General features: G+C 35.3%; 1 protein-coding gene across 7 annotated transcripts in view; it reads right to left on the bottom strand.

The window, feature by feature from the left end:
• Positions 1-18,856, bottom strand: part of SNTG1 (syntrophin gamma 1) — a 707,225-nt gene that overhangs the window by 12,604 nt on the left and 675,765 nt on the right. For 6 of the 7 annotated variants that reach the window (XM_084773017.1, XM_084773015.1, XM_084773016.1 and 3 more), the window contains one exon: positions 11,085-11,195. In XM_084773017.1, coding sequence (XP_084629143.1) covers positions 11,085-11,195 — 111 coding nt within the window. Of the gene's footprint in view, positions 1-11,084; positions 11,196-18,856 lie in introns of those variants that run through there. The other variant, XM_084773019.1, reaches the window with a different exon arrangement.

Below are 18,856 nucleotides of genomic sequence, written 5' to 3'. Positions count from 1 at the left end.
GGTGTGTACCACCACATACTGCTCTATTTGAATATTATTAACAATAGTCATTACTTAGGAGTACAGCATAATAGTATGACTTTAGTTGAATTCCTCCACTAGAATTGTAATAAAGTTTAATTGTCACTGTGATGGTCAGGAACCTATAAAAAGTGAATAGGCTTATGAGGCCTCACTGTTATCTTCAGTTATTTTATTATTAAAGAATACATTCTCTGTATTGATCACTGACCTTCACTTTCTCTATACTTTTCTCTATTTCTGTTTCTTTTTCTTCTTTCCCACCTCTATCCTTCCATCACACTAAATGTCCATCCATGCCAGTATCTTGGACTTCCAGACTTCAGAAGCAAAGTCAATATATCTCTGTTGATTACAAATTACCCAATCTCATATTCCTATAAAGACAGGATCTTCTATTCATATATTATTATATCTATACTCTATTTTTATTATATGTGGTACATGTGATATATATATATATCTATATATATAAATATATCTATATATATAAATAAATATATATATAGATAGATAGATAGATAGATAGATATCCAAAGGCTTATGAATTATTTCTTGATCTGGTAACATGTGTGAATCCAAAATTTTCAACATTAATTGTAAACATTTTCTCCTTGTCAAGGAAAATGGTTTCTTCTGTCTTGGTAACTGGGTTTCAAGTATGTAGAGATTTCATTGACGGTATATTCTGATAAAAGTTTTGGGCATATATTAATGCAAAGTTTACGTGAAATTCCTAGTTTTAGTTTTTATTCCCAAACTAAAAATATTCAAGCATAAAATAATGACCGACTTAGTAAAATATTGAATAACAAAGAATTTGTCCTAAAAACACTTTGACATTAGCTATAGAGATCTACTTCCTCATATTGCACAAAACATGGTCAGAGAAAAATTTGACTTTGATTAATGTCTGTTGTTTAATATTTTTACACTTTAAAATGTTTGGTCAGATGGTCATAGAGTAAGGAGGGTAGAGAAAAGCAGCTATATCTGAGTGAGTACTTCTTTTTTTTAAAAAAATAATCTATTTAGTTTTTTATTTTATGTGCACTGGTGTGTACGTGTCATATGTCTTGGAACTGGAGTTACAGACAGTTGTGAGCTGCCATGTGGGTGCTGGAAATTGAACCCAGGTCCTTTAGAAGAACAGATAATGCTCTTAACCACTGAGCCATCTCTCCAAACTCCTGAGTGAGTACTTCTTACCATCTCATTTGGTGAATCCCACAAAAGTTCCAATGAGATTTACCATTAACCTCAGGGATTGCAAATAAAATGTTTAAAATGCTAAATTTGTTTGTAAATTATTTAGCATTCGAATCATCTGTAAACTATAATGATGTAAACCAGATTTTCTTAAAAAGTGAAAACTAGAAGTTTATTTTATGTAATACCTAATGTTTTACAAAGTAGTCCTAAATATCTTTCTTCCTACATAGTCATAATTCTTCTCACTATGTTCCGCTAAACTACATTTTGCAAACTGGAACAAAAACCATGTCTTTCCAGTGTGTTTTAAAGTGACTTTAATTATACCACTCGAGAGACTGGGGCATAAATACATGAGGCTAGCCAGGACGACCCGGAAAGATTGTTTCAAAATTAAGCCACTTCTATAACATAATCTATATTGCCATTTTTAAAGTTTCTGGAGCTATTTTTAAAATATTTTTATTTTATACATATGCATTAATATTATTTCACATATATACAATAAACAACCTACAGCAAGAAGAACCACGAAACAGTCAGGAGTTATATGAATGTTACATTCATAATATTTTGGCTATTTGTATTTTGAAGCCTTGAAGAAAGCATCTTTCCTATCTTGGTGCATCTAAACTTCTGAATGTAAATCAATATTTATCATATATCCTCATTATCAACTTAAAACATCTATCTAGACCTAAAAATATCTTAACCCCTAAACAACTAAGGTTAGTTGTAAAACTAAACTATGTAGTCTTCAACTCCATCAGATACTGGAGAGGGAATAAAATTAATTACCTGAGAACACAGGGGGTTCAGGTTAGCACCTGATGAGGGGTAGAAACAAGTAATAGAATAGGCAAAAGTTTTAGAATTGGTGTTAACAGTACTTAAGAGCATGACTGGTTGCTAGTTCAATGATGGTGGAGTAGATTTCTTATGCCAATTCCTTTCCCCAAATAAAAGTTAGAGATAATCCCATAGGATATACACAAAACAAAACAAAACAAAAAACACAAGGGCATTCTGAAAAGAAGAATGACAGTGAGACACTTTCAACTTCCGGGAACAGTTGAACAACAGAATGACAAATTTGCTAGGCATGCTTCAAAAGTAGATTCTTCAGAACGGTAAGTACCAATAGATGCACACCAGAAAGTGAGTAATTGTGTCACTTCAAAAATCTCTGAAACAGAAGTTGCTCCTCATTGGCCATGTTCTTTAAGGATGAATCTCTAAAAAGCCCGTAGACTTGTTTGCCTACCTTTAAAACACACCCTTTATCCCTCTTTCTAAATAAAACATAATACCATTGAGGATCCTCTCACAGCTTTGCTCCCTAGTGTGCTTTTATTCTTACAATATTCTTCTCATTACTACCATTACATTCTTTTATATCCATGTAAGAGTAGCATTATATACAGTTGCTGCCTTTCTGTTGTACACAGCACTTGTCTTTTTCTATGTTTAAATAATGCCCTATCATGTTAATACATATTCATCTATGCATTGGTTTAGAAACCTGTAGGCTTCCTTTACATATAACATATATTATTTTGTAGCAAACATGTGGGTGTAGATATACCTGAAACATGATGATTTTAAATTATACATATGCAATATGTAATATGTGTTCTAATCAAGAGTATACGAAGATTCTGTTTCTTTATATCTTCACGGACATTTAGCTTCGATCATTTTCTTAATTGTGATTTGTAAAGTTTTATCTCATTGTGGCTTTAACGAGGTTCAGTCATGAGGATCAATTTGAGCCTTGTCTTTATACAATTGTTGGTATTTTCTTGCCCCATTTTGAGAAATTTCCGTAAGTACCTTTTTGCTTGTGATCAATGCTTTAATTTGTGTATTTTGCTATGTATTTTTCTGAATCCCTTATATGCTTTTAATATGAGCTCTTTATAAAATTCATTGTTTGTAAAACGCTCTGCCATTACGTAGGTTGCCTTTTCATATTGTTAACTTCCTCTGTTGAGCAGAACATTTTAGTTTTATGTAATCCTTTGTTTATCCTTCTGTTGGCTCATCTTTTGAGTTTAAATGTATACTTAAGTGCCTAAAGTAATGTCTAATATGCTTTTCCCATAATTTTATGGTTTCTTACCTAAATTTAATCCATTTGACTTTATTTTTGTTGACAACAAGATAAAAGGTTTGTTTCATTCTCTAGCACATGATTAACATTTTCCTAATATTTACTGGACAGAGAGTCTCTTTTCTATCTTTTAGTGTTGTCATCCTTGTCAAAAGTCAAGTGGCTTAAATGCATGAATTCTTTCTTGTGCAATTACTGTAATGAATGTGTCTATTTGTATTTTTTATGATTGTATGTGATGAGTACTCATTTTGCTTGTAATTGTAGCCAAGCAGAGTATTATTTTGGCTTTGCTATCTGGACTCAAGTTTGTCTTGGCTTCTTAGGATTTATTTTGTGTGTTTGAATTTTGTTTTTATACTAATGGAATTGAACAGTTTGTCCTTTTTTGCTGTGATGATAGTAATGATTACTTTTGTAGAAATATAGAATCTTTATATTTTATTCATAATGATATTTTCATAATATTAACTTTTCCATCTCAGGAGTATAGAATATATTTATGCTTACTTTTTCTTCGATCATTATAATTTAATGCTCTATGCAAAAATATTTACCTCACTGATTAAATATATTCTTAATTACTTTTTGAAAGCTACTGTAAATGGAAGCATTTTCTCAATTTTTTTCACAGGGTTCTGTTAATATATAGGAAACAAGTAATTTTTTTCTACTGATTTGATGTCTTACTTTACTTCATGTGATTCTGGACTCTAAATGGTTTTGAGGAGGTCTTTAGGATTTCATTTCATGTAAGGTCATGTCATCAGAAATACATTCTTTCTTCAGTATCTAAATTTCTTTGTTTTGAATAACTCTTTTATAAGGAAGCATCAGCTGAGTATAAAATGAGGTGGTAGGCATAAACGTGGCTGCCTTAGTTATGGTCTTCATGTTTTCAGGTGGTCCTATTGACCAGACTATTACATGCTAGCCTGTCACCTCTTTATTTTTTTATTTGGTTGAGGTATACTCCTTCAGTAACAAATACATTGCAAGAACTTATTATGAAAGATTGTTGAATTTTGTCATTTTTTTATCCCTAATGATATATGAACATAGGGGTTTCATTCAGATTCTCTAATATGGTGTAACTAGTTAATGGGTTCCATGTAGTGGAACATCACTAGATCTCATTAAATCAAATAATTGTTCTTTCTCATGATGTTGAATTGTTTATGGTTTTGTTGAACATTTATTCAACTATGTGATTGTGAATATTTTGCAGTGATTTTACGGTCTTGAATTACTCTTGTCTGGTATTTATATCAAGAGAAAAAAGGACTGTGTATCAGTACATCCCTTGTCCAGTTGAATGAATCTATATCCTCAGCTACAATGTTGTTCTACCAGCCCTTCAAAAAAAGAGCTAATACCAATACTCCTCAAACAGTTTCACAAAATGGAAACTGAAGTAACATTGCCAAACTCATTCTCTGAGGCCACAATCACCCTTATACCTGAACCACACAGAAACTAAACAAAAAGAGAACTTCACACTAATCTCCTTCATGAACATTGATACAAATACACTCAATAAAATACCCGCAAACTGGATGCAAGAGCACATCAAAAACATTAATGACAATGATCAAGTAGGCTTTATTCAAAGGATGCAAGAATGGTTCAACATAGGAAAATCCATCAATGTAATTTACCATATAAACAAGCTGAAGGAGAAAAACTACTTGATCATCTCATTATATGCTGATAAAGCCTTTGACAAAATCTAACATCCCTTCATGTAAAAGTCATGGAGAGACCAGGGAATCAAGGCTCATACCTAAACACAATAAAGACAATAAATAACAAGCCAATAGCCAGCATAAAATTAAATGGAGAAAAATGCACAGCAATTCAACTAAAATCAGTTACAAAACAATGATTGCCCACCCTCTCCATGTCTATTCAAGACAGTACTTGATATTAGAGCTAGAGTACTAAGACAACCTGAGGAGATAAGGCAAGTGGATAGAGCTGGAAGAGATCATCCTCAATGAGGTAACCCAGACCCAGAAGGTCATATACGGTATATACTCACTTATAAGTGGATATTAGCCATATAGTACAGGATAGCCAAATTACAATCCGCAGACCTAAAGAAGCTAAATAACAAGGAGGACCCTAGGGAGTAAGCTTACTTCTCATTTAGAAGAGCAAATAGAATAGACATTTGAAACTGTTGAAGAGATGGAACAGGATGGGAGCCTGTACCATAGAGGTCCTCTGAAAGACTCCACTCACCAGGGGATTAAAGCAGAAACTGAGACTCACAGCCAAACTTTGGGCAGAGGCAGGGAGTCTTACGGAAGAGTGGGGAGATAGAAGGACATGGAGGGGACGGGAACTCCACAGGAAGACCAACAAAACCAACTAATCTGGGCCCAAGGGTACTGGTGAATACTGATGTACCATACATCGAGAGGACTTAAGCCCTCTCCTCAGATATAGAAAATAGACAGCTCAGTCTCTATAGGGGTCCCTAGTTAAGGGAGTAAGGTCTGTGCCCACCATGGACTCTGTTCCTTGCTCTGTGATCACTTCCCTCTGGGCACAAGATGCCTTACCAGGGCAGGGAGGAAGAGGATGCAGGCAGTCCTGATGAGACTTGGTAGGCTAGGGTCATTTGAAGGGGGAGAAGGGACCCTCCCTCTCTGAAGACTAGGGGAAGGGGACCCCACTCTCTGAGGACTAGGGGAGGTACATAGCAAGGAGAGTGAAGGAGGGTGGGACAGCGAGGAGATGTTTCAGATGTAACCTCAAGGCCCAGTTATATCCCTCCTGGGCATATACCCAAAATCTGTTACATCATACCACAAGAACACTTGTTCAACTATGTCTATAGCAGCCTTATTTGTAATAGCCAGAATCTGTAAACAACCTAGGTATTCCTCAGTGAAGAATGGATAAAGAACATTGGAATACACATAGGAACACTAACAGATATTAAAAACAAGAAAATCATGAAATTTGTATGCAAATGGATAGAATTAGAAAAAAAAAATCATCCTGAGTGAGGTAACCCAGACTCATAAAGACACTCACGGATTGTACTAGCTTAGAAGTGTGTATTAGCCATGTATTACAGAATAACCATGCCATAATCCACAGACCCAAAGAAAGTAAGTAACAAGAAGGGCCCAAGGGAGGAAGCTTGAATCTCACTCAAGGGGAAAATAAAAGACATCAGAAATAGATGAAGATATGAATCTGAGTTGGAGAGGGGTTTAGGAAATGAAGGAGGATGGAGATCTGGTGTGGGAAAGTGGGGGTGGGCGGTGGTAGGGATGGGAAAGAGATGGAAAGCTGTTGGAGCAGTTCCCTGGGACAAGCTGCAGATTTGAAACTGGGTAGGCTCTTGAGAAGTTATGGGGTAACTCTAGATGAGACTCCTAGCAAAGGGGGTTTGGAGACTGAAGTGGGCAACCCCTATAGCCAGGCAGGACTCCTAGTGGAGGGAGGGGGACACCAAGCCACCCACAAAACTTTTGGCCCCATATTTGCCCTGACTACAAGATGGGCATAGATAAAGACGGAGCAGATGTTTGAGGAAATGGCCAAACAATGATTGACCCAACTTGGGACCCCACCCCCCATGGAAAAGAGGCAACCTATGTCACTATTAATGATACTCTGCTATGCTTGCAGACAGGAGCCTAGGTGATTGTCCTCTGAGAGGATCTACCTAGAAGGAAATTAAAACAGATACTGGGGCGTTAGACAGAATTCTGGGTACCTTGTGGAATAGTTGGTGGAAGGCTAGAATGATCCAAAGGGTACAAAAATTCCACAAGAAAACCAGCAGTCAACTAATCTCAGCCCATGGGGGCTCACAGAGACTAAACCACCAACCTAAGTGCATGCATCTACTGAACCTAGGCCCTCACACTTAACAAGCTAACAAACAGCCTGGTCTTTCCCTTAGCCACTGGAGCAGAGCCCGTCCCTGACACGGACTCAGTTGGATCACTTTCCCCTAGCTGGGGTGCCTTGCCTGGCCTCAGTGGAAGAAGAAGTTGCTTAGTTCTGATGCAACATGAAGCGCTGGGGCACAATGGTGGCAGTGGGGCACCCTTCTCTGAGAAGAAGGGGAGGGAGAATTAAGGATTAGCGTGGGAGGGTGAGACTGAAAGTACAGAAGAGAGGGGGCTGAGATCAGGACATAACAGGAATGTGTAAAGAGGGAGAAAGAGAACACGTAAACATAGATTATATTTAAAAGACTTAGACAAAACATCTATAAGATACATTACTGAATACTGAGAACCTAGACATAGTATTTATAAAGACATGTTCGGTTATAAAAAGCAGAGTAGCATAATGAACAAAGTAATTAGGATTGAGCAAGGAAAAAAAACACAATTCAAGTAGATTCTATCACAAATATAAGAAGGCATTGAGGTAGTGGTCCTGCTATATTGAGAAGCCTCTGACGTCGTTCTATAGAGCAAAGCATCAAGTGCAATGAAGTAAAACATCAAATCAGTAGACAAACTCAGTAGTTTCCTATATATGAACAGAATTCTGTGGGGAAAAAAACTGAGAAAATGCTTCCGCTTACGATAGTTTTTAATAAGTAATCTGGAATAAATTTAATCATGGAGGCTGAAGATGTGTGCACAAACCACTAAAGATAGTGAAACAAACTAAAGAAGATGCAAGTAAGCATAAACAAAGTCTATCTTCCTGAGATGGAAGGACAATGAATAGAAAAAAAACAAATGAAGTGCTGTGTTATAAAATGGGCAAAACACATAAAACTTTTTACCAAAACAACACAGTTGTAAAATAGAAGCAACAAACAGCTGCTTATGTTCAAAGCAACTGGAGAAATGCAAGTTAGGATTATAATGAGTAAAAAATAAAATAAAAATGTAGTTTCCGTTTATGGTGCTGGCAGGGACTCAGAGAAACTTCTTCCCAACATTGCTAATGGGCATAGAAAATGATACAGAGACTGTGCATCTTATCTACGTTCTTACTTTCTTTTAAATTATAGAAGTGCTCTCATCATTTGTAATTTTGGGCCTTTATCTTACAAAGTAAAATATTCCCATGCAACTGTCTCCACAACACTATCCTTTCTGTTAGGAGTGTTATGGCAGATGCTGAGTGCTGCCAGTCTAGACTCTGACACTCCAGCATTGCTGACTAGCAGCCTAACATTCTGTCTGTGCATGCGTTCTTCATTCTCTGTGATATTTTCCGTATTCTTCAAAGAAGCACTCTTTTCGCTTTTGGAAGCTGTTGATCTTAAAGAACTTTATCTACTAGGCAAAGCCAAAGCCTTACATTAATTACAGCTTTTCTTTCTCTGGTTCCATAAAGGCTTTTATGCAATTTCAGAGTCATTTTCAACCCAGTATCTTTTTTAAAAAACTAGTACATAAAGAATTACATTTATAATTATGTTTGAAAACAAAAGGATACAGATAATAAATATGTATGGAGCTGACATGTAACCAATGCAAAAGAAGGTGAGAGATAATAAATATGTATGGAGCTGACATGTAACCAATGCAGAAGAAGGTGAGACCGCTTTATAATAAATACATGTGATAAATACAGTCAGTTGAAGTACAAAACTGAATAGCAATTATTGGATTGATTTTTACAATACTGACTCATTTGGAAAATGTGCTTTATCATTAAAGTTGCAAAATTGTAACAACTAAAAATCAAATCATTGCTTAAATCTCACCCACAGTAGAATACATGCAGAAATGCATCCAAAGCCATAATAAATAAATTTTACATTAATATTCATTTTATAGGAAAGTCTCTGGAAATAGCCGTATAAGTATCAGCACAATGATGTGTTATTGGTAGCTAAGGAGAAAAGAAAAAAGCAAGAAACAAAAGCAAGAGCTATGCAGGGAGGAGGGCAAGGAGAATGTAGGTCTGAAAACTGTAAGCCATAAGAAAAGGCAGCCAATGAGACATATTTCCCTAACCGGATGGGATAAAATGCAAGGCAAGAATGTGGTTACCTCCATGGTTTGGAGATGTGAAAGAGAAGGAATGAGCACATTGCAGAGAAGAACACAGTTTCTACTTCAACCAAGACTAATACAAATGAAAGGAGAGAGTTCTCTAGAAGGATGTAGATATCAGAGAAGAATGGTAGAAAAAAAGGCATGGGGAGACATAGAAGACAAAGCCAGGCCACCTTTTCTAAAGGTGCTTCTGGTAAGGATGTAGGAGATTGCACAGAACCTCACACAAGGCCAACCTTGGAAAGGATTTGAAAGTCAGTCTAGGGCTAACCCTGAATTTAAGTAATCAATTGTAGAAATAAATTGTGGTGTTTTTACCTCATAGGGGAGGAAAGTACATTGGGATTCCATGCCACAGGATTAAATTCTCATTTTGATATTTATTTACTCCTTTTTCCACAAAAGAAAATTATTTTTCATGATTTATTTAAACTCACAGTGTTGCTATAGATGTCATGATAAAGTAATGGAAATAACTGAGATTTTTTTTTTTTTAGTTTTTACAAGTATATGTAGGAATAAGGTTATTGTGTGTAATTCAAATGCTGATTTGTGTACACTCCCACCCATATCTGGCTTCAAGCCTTGTTCTAAGAATCTCCTTTCTCCATGTTGTATAAACTCTGCTCCCCAGTTGTCCCCTGATATGCCAAAACCCAGCTTGCAGCCAATCATTGAGCAAGGGAGAAAATAGGGCTAGACTTCCTACTACCCATGGAAGGAGGAAGTAGAAGAAGCCAAGAATTCAGCAAGGGATTCAGAGACAAAAAGAGGAATAGGAAAGATGAAGAAGATTCAACTGGAGCAAAGAAAATACTAACAAACAAGTAACTTGGGGTTTTGGCAAGCATGAATTCAAGATAACATAGATGGTTAAAAGTAGACTTAAAGTCTTCACAATTGTGTTGTAAATCTTTATAAACAAATATGAAAGAGTCAGTTATTTGTGTGATAGACAGGTTAAGAAATAAACTAAGAGAAACAGTTATATAAAAATAACTGTAACAAATGTAAGTATTTATAAATATAAACGTGTTTAAACTTTCTGTTGAGTTAACAACATAGCTAATGTATTCCAGAATACTAAAAAGTATATAAAGCAGTGAGAAAAGTTATCAACTAAATCATCCTCTTTAACTCATAATGACATAACAATTTCTCGAGATGTGTTTAAAACCATTTTTAAAATTTCTACCCATATTTAAGGAGTGATGGATTATTATGAAGCTGCTAGGATTTTTGGTTGTTATTTTGGTTTGGTTTGGTTTTGGTTTTTTGAGACTGGGTTTTATCTGTATGCTGCCCTGGCTATCCTGTGCTTGCTTTTGTAGACCAGGCTGGCCTCAAACTCACAGGCCTGCCTCTGCTTCCTGAGTGCTGATATTAAAGGCATGTGCCAACATGCCCAGCATGAAGCTGCTAGTTTTTAAAGTCTTTAAATTTTTTTACTTCCATATGTCCCCTTCAGCTATTAGCATGCTGTTTCATTCCCACAAAATTTTAGTTCATACAAGACTAAGACCCAGAATCAGTTGAAAATAATTTATCTGGAGTGATGCCTTCTAGTGAAAATCTGTTGCCTTCAAGTGTAGCCTTAAATTAAAAGTTCCCAAGGGTGGAAGAGATGTTTCAAAACAAGGAAAGAACATTTGTGTTAATTTGTCCTAAACTATTTCATCATTGTATCTTAGTGCCACTAATGTAATTGGAGGTGTATTATGTGATGGGTTTCTTGTGTTTACCTTTGCTTCAATCTGTTTAGTATCTGGATTTTGAAATAAAAATTTGATTTTGCTTTTGCCGTCATCTGATGAGCCTTTAAGCTGAGAAAATTTATACCTCCAAAGTACAGCCTAAAAGGAGACAGAAAGGGAAACATGTAAGTAAACAATGTTAATGCCTGCTTATCAAGTAAAGAAATTGTATATTTTAAATATGTAAGTTAATTTTATTTACTAATATGTCCTAATATCAACCTATAAATTAAACTGCATTCACCAAAGGCTATATTTTAATATTCAATGTATCATTCAGCATATATACCAGGTGTTACCAATGTTTCTCAGATACATAACTTGTTTAAGCAGATTCTTCAATGAGTTAGTATTAGCTCCTCCTCAGCTAAATGAAAATATCCCTGGTAAAAACACCTGTCCTCTATCATTATCTTATATTTGTCATTAGAAAATAAGATTAGTAAAAGTTTTAAGGCTATACCCAAGAGTACATAACAATGAGTGAACAAACACATTTATAGCCAAAGTATACATGCAAATATAAGTAATATAATCAGTATTGTCATTTAATTTAGTTAACATTAATTGAAAAACTAATTCAGAGTGAAATAAGAGAAACATTCCTACATTACTGGTGAGGGTGCATACTTGTACAGCTACTATGAAAATTCGTGTGGCAGTTCCTCCGAATGACAAAATTTGATCTACCTCAGTATCCAGCTAACCACTCTTGAACATATATACAAAGGATGCTATGGTTCATTCGACTACAGGGACACTTGCTCAAACATGTCCATTGCTGTTCTATTCATAATAGCCCCAAATGAAAGCAATCAAGTGTACCTCAACAAAAGACAAGGAAGAAGTGCAAATTTACACAACAGAGAATTACTCAGTTCTTAAAAAAAAAAAAAAGAAAAAGACATGAAAATTTCAGGCAAATGGATGGAACTAGAAAAAAAATCTTTATTAAGGTAACCCAGCCCCAGAATAACAAATGTGCTATGTATTCACTTATATACGAATATTGGGCATTATATAACAATGCTGTAATCTGATAGGCATAGAGGAAAAGAATAGGGAGGGAACACATAGATCCTTCTGGAAGGAGGAAATACAATTGAATTTATGGGTGGACTGAGGCCAGGAGTTGGATGGGAATGGAAGGATCAGGTGTGGTGTGGCAGGGTATTTGGGGTAAGAAAATATGGATAGAGGGGTATTTGAGGGCAGTAGTCCAGTGAAAATTTCCCAAAATGTATGAAAGCAATCCTGATGAAGTTTCCAAATAATGCAGAAGATAGAGATCTAATTGGTCATCTTATGTCACCAAGTGACGCTTCTAGTACTGGGACTGGGTTATATCCAATTGAGTTGTTGGCCAAAGGAGTCTCTTGGAAATCCTCAAATAACCCAGGCTGCTGCCAAGTCAATAGATTTTTCTCCACAAACTGACAGGAAGGACTCATTGCTGAAGACAACACCTACACAACTCATTGACCATTGAGAGGTACAGGTGCTGCCTACATAGAATTTTTACCCGTGTGCTCTTGTTTCTTTCCTATGGAGGTGGAAGAAATGTGGGAGCCAAAGGATATGGAGGACACCAGGTTAACAAGCTCCCCTAAATCAACTTATCAAAGCTTATATGAACTCACAGTGACTGAAGCAGCAAGCTCGGAGCTTACACAGGCCCGCACCAGGTCCCCTGTGCTTCTATCATAGCTTTCGGTTCAGCACTTTTATGGGATTCCTGAATGTGTGAACAAGTGGGTAGCTGATTATTGTGTGCCTTTTATTGGGTTTTTTTTCCTTCCATTGGTTTACCTTGTCCAAATTAAATGTGGGTTTTTTTTATCTTATTAAATTATATTTTGTTTAAAAATTTTTATTGGAACAATAAATAAATAAAACCTTAGTTATTTATTTTAAAAAAGATAAAGAGACCATCTTCCAAAATCAAGCAGGAACAGATTATTTACAGCTAAAAGGATAACTTCTTTACATGTACAGCTTTAATATCTCAGATTTCTCTGATAACATACATGATCAATTAGATTTTGTATGCATGCAAGTAATTAGATAAAATTTCTATAACTCTTTTGTATTGCCCATGATGTCTTACATGGATAATGCCTCTTGTGAACTCTTCCCTGATAATATTATTAATAATTATGTGGCTGCCAATAATTGTCTATTGTACTTAAAATTTGCTGCAAATCTAATGATATCTGTTCATATATCTGGTTTGTTCTCTGACATACTGAAAAATAAAAATAGAAAATTTTAGGAGCCTGTGTAAGGAAGCTGTGAACTTATTGTGAACTACAGATGGAGTAGCATGCAGATTGTTCTTTCCTTAAGATGTCCTTTTAGAAATGATTGCATAAACTATGACAAGTGACTGCACTTGAAAGCAAAAAATCAAAAAGACCATCTCTGCTATATCCACATTAACTCAGTGAGAAAAGCAAAGACCTACAAATAATATTCTTGGCTCTTTTCACATGATCATAGATTATGCTAAGATATAACATGAGATATATTCGCTTACTATAATTATATTTGCTTAAGCTAACTCCATATGTCACCTCATAACCTGAGTAATCTGGAGGCTTGATAAATTAATTTGATGGACTCTAGTGGCAAATTTGTTGTAATGCATCTGGAGCTAGACCTGAGATTAGATATCTAACAAATATAAAGATACCTACAATGGTGCCTGTTGGAGTTTACACCATATGCTAGATCTTTAAAACAAACACAAGATTACCTGTAATTGTTTGATTTATAATTTATAGGAAATTGACGTTGTACTGAAAATCATGTGTAAAAACACAATCATAAACATGAGAATGAACATGAAATAATGAGTATAGCATGATCATAGAGGCACCTGGACATGAACATGAAAGCACGTGTGCAGTGTAGTGTAGTGAATCGGAGCATGAAAATACATATAAGTAATTATGATAAATATCTGGGCCTGGACTTGAAAGCATGGGGGTAGCTTGATCATAAGCACCTTGGCATAAACATGAAAGTACATGTGTAGTGTGATCATAGGCACCTGCACTGGAATTCAGAAGTATGTGTACAACGTGATTCTAGGCACCTGTGCTTGAACATGAAAGCATCTGAGTAGCATGATCATGGACACCAAAGCGTGAACTTAAAAGCAGCCTGTAGCTCGCTCATGGAATAGTTCAAGAATTCCCATAGCACAGAGAGCTTTCTAATGAGTGCGTGACTTAAAACACCCTCAGAGCAAACTCTTTCTCACACAACATCAATACCTTCCCAGGGTATTTTGTTTCTGTTTTTTCTTTTTTTTTTTAAATATCTGCAGGGATAGTTTCTCATTTAGCAAAATTTAACTAGTAACTTACTGACCTTAAATATGGTATGTTATATAAGTACAATAGATAGTTACTATGAAAGGAAAACTAGACTAGAGATCTGCCACAAGGTTCTAGTGCCTGTTTTCTGGGCTGTAGAAAAATATTGGCTCTGTGCAGAGGTTCCAAACTATGATGCTTTATACTTAGGAATTTTAAATGATTATTGGCTATATGGTTGCTTTTGTTTACAATGTGCCTATCAGAATGCAGTCCTGCAATAAATGGAGGAGCATCTGTTCACACCTACAAGAATAGCTAAGGGGATGTGTGTTATATGTTTGTATGTCTACATCATGTTTGTGGGTATGCATGTATGTGCAGGTGCTACAGCCTCCTGTTCTTCCCATGACCCTTCCATGCTCCCTAGCATCCCTCATCCTGTTTTATATCCTTAAGTTATTCCTGTCTAGGAGTTTAAATATACCTCTTCTTTCGTGTCTGGCTTACTTCATTTATCGTAATACTTTAAGACTCACCCATGTGTTGTACATATCCTATACAATTTGGATTCACCTTGATAGTTCCATTTTACTGTTTCAGCCTCATGCCCAAATACTGATATTACATTTATGGTTTGCATTCACTTCTTAGCGTTGAATACTATTCCATCATGGATATGGAAAAAAAATTGCCTGCTTTTCTATAGATGGGCAGTTGGTTTTACTTTCAATCATAAATTCTATACTGATGAGATTGGTGTTTAAATGTCTATTAGAAATTCTGTTATCAGTTTTTGAGGTATATGTCCAGAAATAGTGTTATTGGATTAGTTAATATGTTCATTACTATGGCGAATTTGAAAACATTTTCCACAAAAGCTACACAATTTTACATTCTTAATGGCAATGTAGAAGAAAGGGTCACAAATTCTCCACTTGCTCACAACTGTTTTTCCTTTGCACTTTGCTTTACTTGCCATCACATTGGGGTTGAAATAGACAGCACTGTAGCTGAGTCTTGCACTTTTCCCATTGCTTTGTAGTGCTCACCATTTTCTCAGCACCTCTTCCTTGGAAAGAAGTCTATTTCTGCCTTTCAACTTTTACTTGGCTTTACTGGCAAGCAGATGATTTGTAGGAGCATGAAATAAATTTGGATATTAGCTATTTATCAGGCACATAATTGGAAACATGAATTCCGATTGTGGACAGCTTTTTCATACTAATTGAATATATTTTAAGCACAAATATCACCGAAATTGATGTAATCTCTTTTTCTAATTCCCATCATTCATTGTTAGAAAACATAAATCTAACTGAAAATTAGGTGCGAATTTCGTATAACACAAATGTTCATTGGTGCCTATAAGTATTCTGTATGTGTGAATGTGAGTATGTGGTGTTTAGAGTTCTCTACAGATACAATATAAGATCATGTCATGGAAACAGAACTATTACTTATTCTATATTCTATCTTAATTGGCTCTTCTCTCATCTTATTGCCAAATTATAGATTATGTAGCTGTCATGATCACATTTGACAAAGGGAGTATTTCATCCTTTTAACACTGAGTGCAATAGTGTTTTCAAGCATGACCATTGTCCACAAAATTTCCTTTTGTTCTAACTATAGGGTCCCTTTAAGGGAAGCTGGTATATTCTGTTAAATATGTTTCATAAAGAAACTATGCAAGCTTTATTCAATCTTGACTCAATCATTGAGACCTATTTGGAAGATGTTAAAACTTTCTTGCACTCTGGTAATAAATCCTTTTATTATATTGGTAAATACTGTTTGGTAATTTCTATTACAAAGTTTTTATTCATTCTTATATTACTTTTTATTAATTTTAGTGTTTTTATTAGGAGTGTAGTGAAGCTGGACTCAGATGAGTTAGGATGTATTATCACCTTGTCTTCATTTTGTAAGACTTTGAGAAGGATTGGTTTTAATTTTCCCCCCAAAATTAGTAATATTCACCATTAAAGTCATATGGTTCCAGGAATTTCTTTCTTTAAAGACTTATGAGTAGAGTTTCAATATTCTTAATACTTTCATTTTTTCTTTTGTAGGTTGCACCTTTTCTTCTACTTTCTTGATACCATTAAAATCTCTGGAAATCTATTATTTATATGACCTTTTTATACTCCATGTATTTTGAAAATATTGTTGTACTGCCCATAAGGAGTAAAAACTAGCTCTCATGGAATTGTAAGTTACTATATTAGTTACCAAGGCAGAAAAGCAATCAGTAATCTTGCCAAGCTGTAAAACCTACAAACCCTGATAATGATCAATATGACAAGATATCTCCAAGGATGCTACCATGGCTTTATATGTGTGGGTGATTAAAAACATCTTATTGGACCTAAGAGCTGCTCAATTGGAGGGAATTCATTTTTGGTATTGTTAAACCTAGCAAAGTATTCCGGCCTAGTGAGGTCATGGAATCTAGGGGAGACCTTACAACTCCCATTTTCCTAAATTAGAATATTTTCCAAGTATATTCTATATGCCTATACTTATATCCATAGATAAGTGCAGCTCTTACACTTCATCAAAGAGCACATACAATGAAGATGGCTTTAAGTGGTTTTTGTGAGTGCACTTTTTCATAATGCAGCCCATGCTGTGATACTGCTCTGTGAGTGACGAGTACAACACAACCACTGTGCTCATTAAAGTTTTAGTGATTCAAAGAAATCCCACGCAGTCCCTTCTCAGTGCCCAGTTCACATTTATATTTTAGAGGTAACATTATTAAATATTTTTCAAAATAAATTTGACATGGCGTCACTACATAGTTCATATTGCCTTGGAAATCTGATGCCATGCCACATCTCTGAGTGTTAAAATTATAAGAATTTTCACTATGTCTGGTGATCAAACTAAACCAAAAGAGAAGTATTGTTGCAAATCAACCAAGACTGAAAACCATTTGAAAAACTACTATTTGTTATCATATCTGAGATGGTAGATGTGACAAAGCACTTCCTGTCTAAATGGAGAGACGATGCTCCAGCAGAAGTTCGCAGAAGTCCCAGGAGAGTGTCGTGCTCAGAGGTCCTCCTCCGTGGACCCTTCCCAAGTTCTCACGGCACCTGTTTACTGTGCTTCACTTTGGTGAGCACAGAAGCTCAGTTATTTTTTTTTTCTTTTACTTTGTGCATCTTTTGATATTTTTTCCTAGTAACTCTGTCATTTTCTTAAAACAGTGGCTTACTTTCTCAAAACACTAAATATGAAAAATGCTCCTCTTTGAGATTGCACAAAGTACAAAAGGGATGTTAGTTGTGAACAATACAGTAGAACATGGCAAGTCTACGATATAATCATAATAATTGTTTATTCTCAAAGTCCATGCCTTCTTTTTCTCCAGATCTGTTTATTTATAAGCTGTCTATTCAAAATCTCACTAGGATGTTACTGTGTTTTTATCTAAAGGGCTCGATGTACACTGAGCTAATTCCCTTCACAGACCTGTGGTAATGCACACTGTTTTCATCCCTGCCCTCCATTGTGGGAGTGCTTCAGGCTATTCTGGCTCCATGTGCTTTGAGATGCAGACAGCATGAGCAGCAGACATAATATTTTGAAAGAAGTAGAGTAAAGGAGAAAAACTTTAATAAAGTTAGAAATGTTCTGGTTATCAGCTACCCTTGGCTATGAAGCCTTTCCTGGAGTGTAAATATGAGTGACACTCCAGAGGAGAAAACTGATATTCCGTCTACCAGTAGGTATAAGTTGCAAACAGTGTCATGGTTAAGAGTGGAACCCTAAGAACCCCATCTGAATTGAACCTGGCTAGTCTTATAAGGGCTGTTTTGTTTTAGCCTTCTGATCTTATTGGTCTTTTGTTTGTTTACTTTAATTTTAATTTTTCTGTTTTTTCTTTCTGAAAATTGCAAAGAAAGAACATAAATTTGGGTGGTTAGAAGAGTTTCTGAGAGGAGTTGGGTGAGAGAAAACATGGTCAAAATATTTTTTTTAAATCAAATAAAGGAAAAGAAATAAAAAAGTTAAAATTTATATTTCCTCTCCCTTTCATACATAGATTTTAATGTTTTGAAAGCATATAATTAAGACAACAAAAATTTAAATGGAAAAAATCCAGAGCAATTCCACTAAAATCACCACTATTTCCCTACCTATTAAATATAGTACTTGAACTCTTTGTTAGAGCAATAAGACAAATTAAGGAGATCAAGAGGATACACTTTTGTAAGAAAGAAGTAAAAATGTATTTATTTGTATATTATTAGATGCATGTGAACTTAAAATTCCATTGGGAAACTCCTACAGATGATAAACACTCTCAGCAAAGTAGCAAGACATAAAATTAGCGTACAGAAATCAGTAGCCCTCATATGTACAAATGAGAAACATACTGAGAAGTCAGGGAATATTTTTGTCATCATGGTTCATTAGGATTAATAT

This window comes from Acomys minous (assembly GCF_964271855.1).
Source record: "Acomys minous genome assembly, chromosome: 1".
In the NCBI taxonomy this organism is placed as follows: Eukaryota; Metazoa; Chordata; class Mammalia; order Rodentia; family Muridae; genus Acomys; species Acomys minous.
The sequence above is the reverse complement of the archived record's forward strand: the minus strand, read 5'-3'. Positions and strand labels throughout refer to the sequence as shown.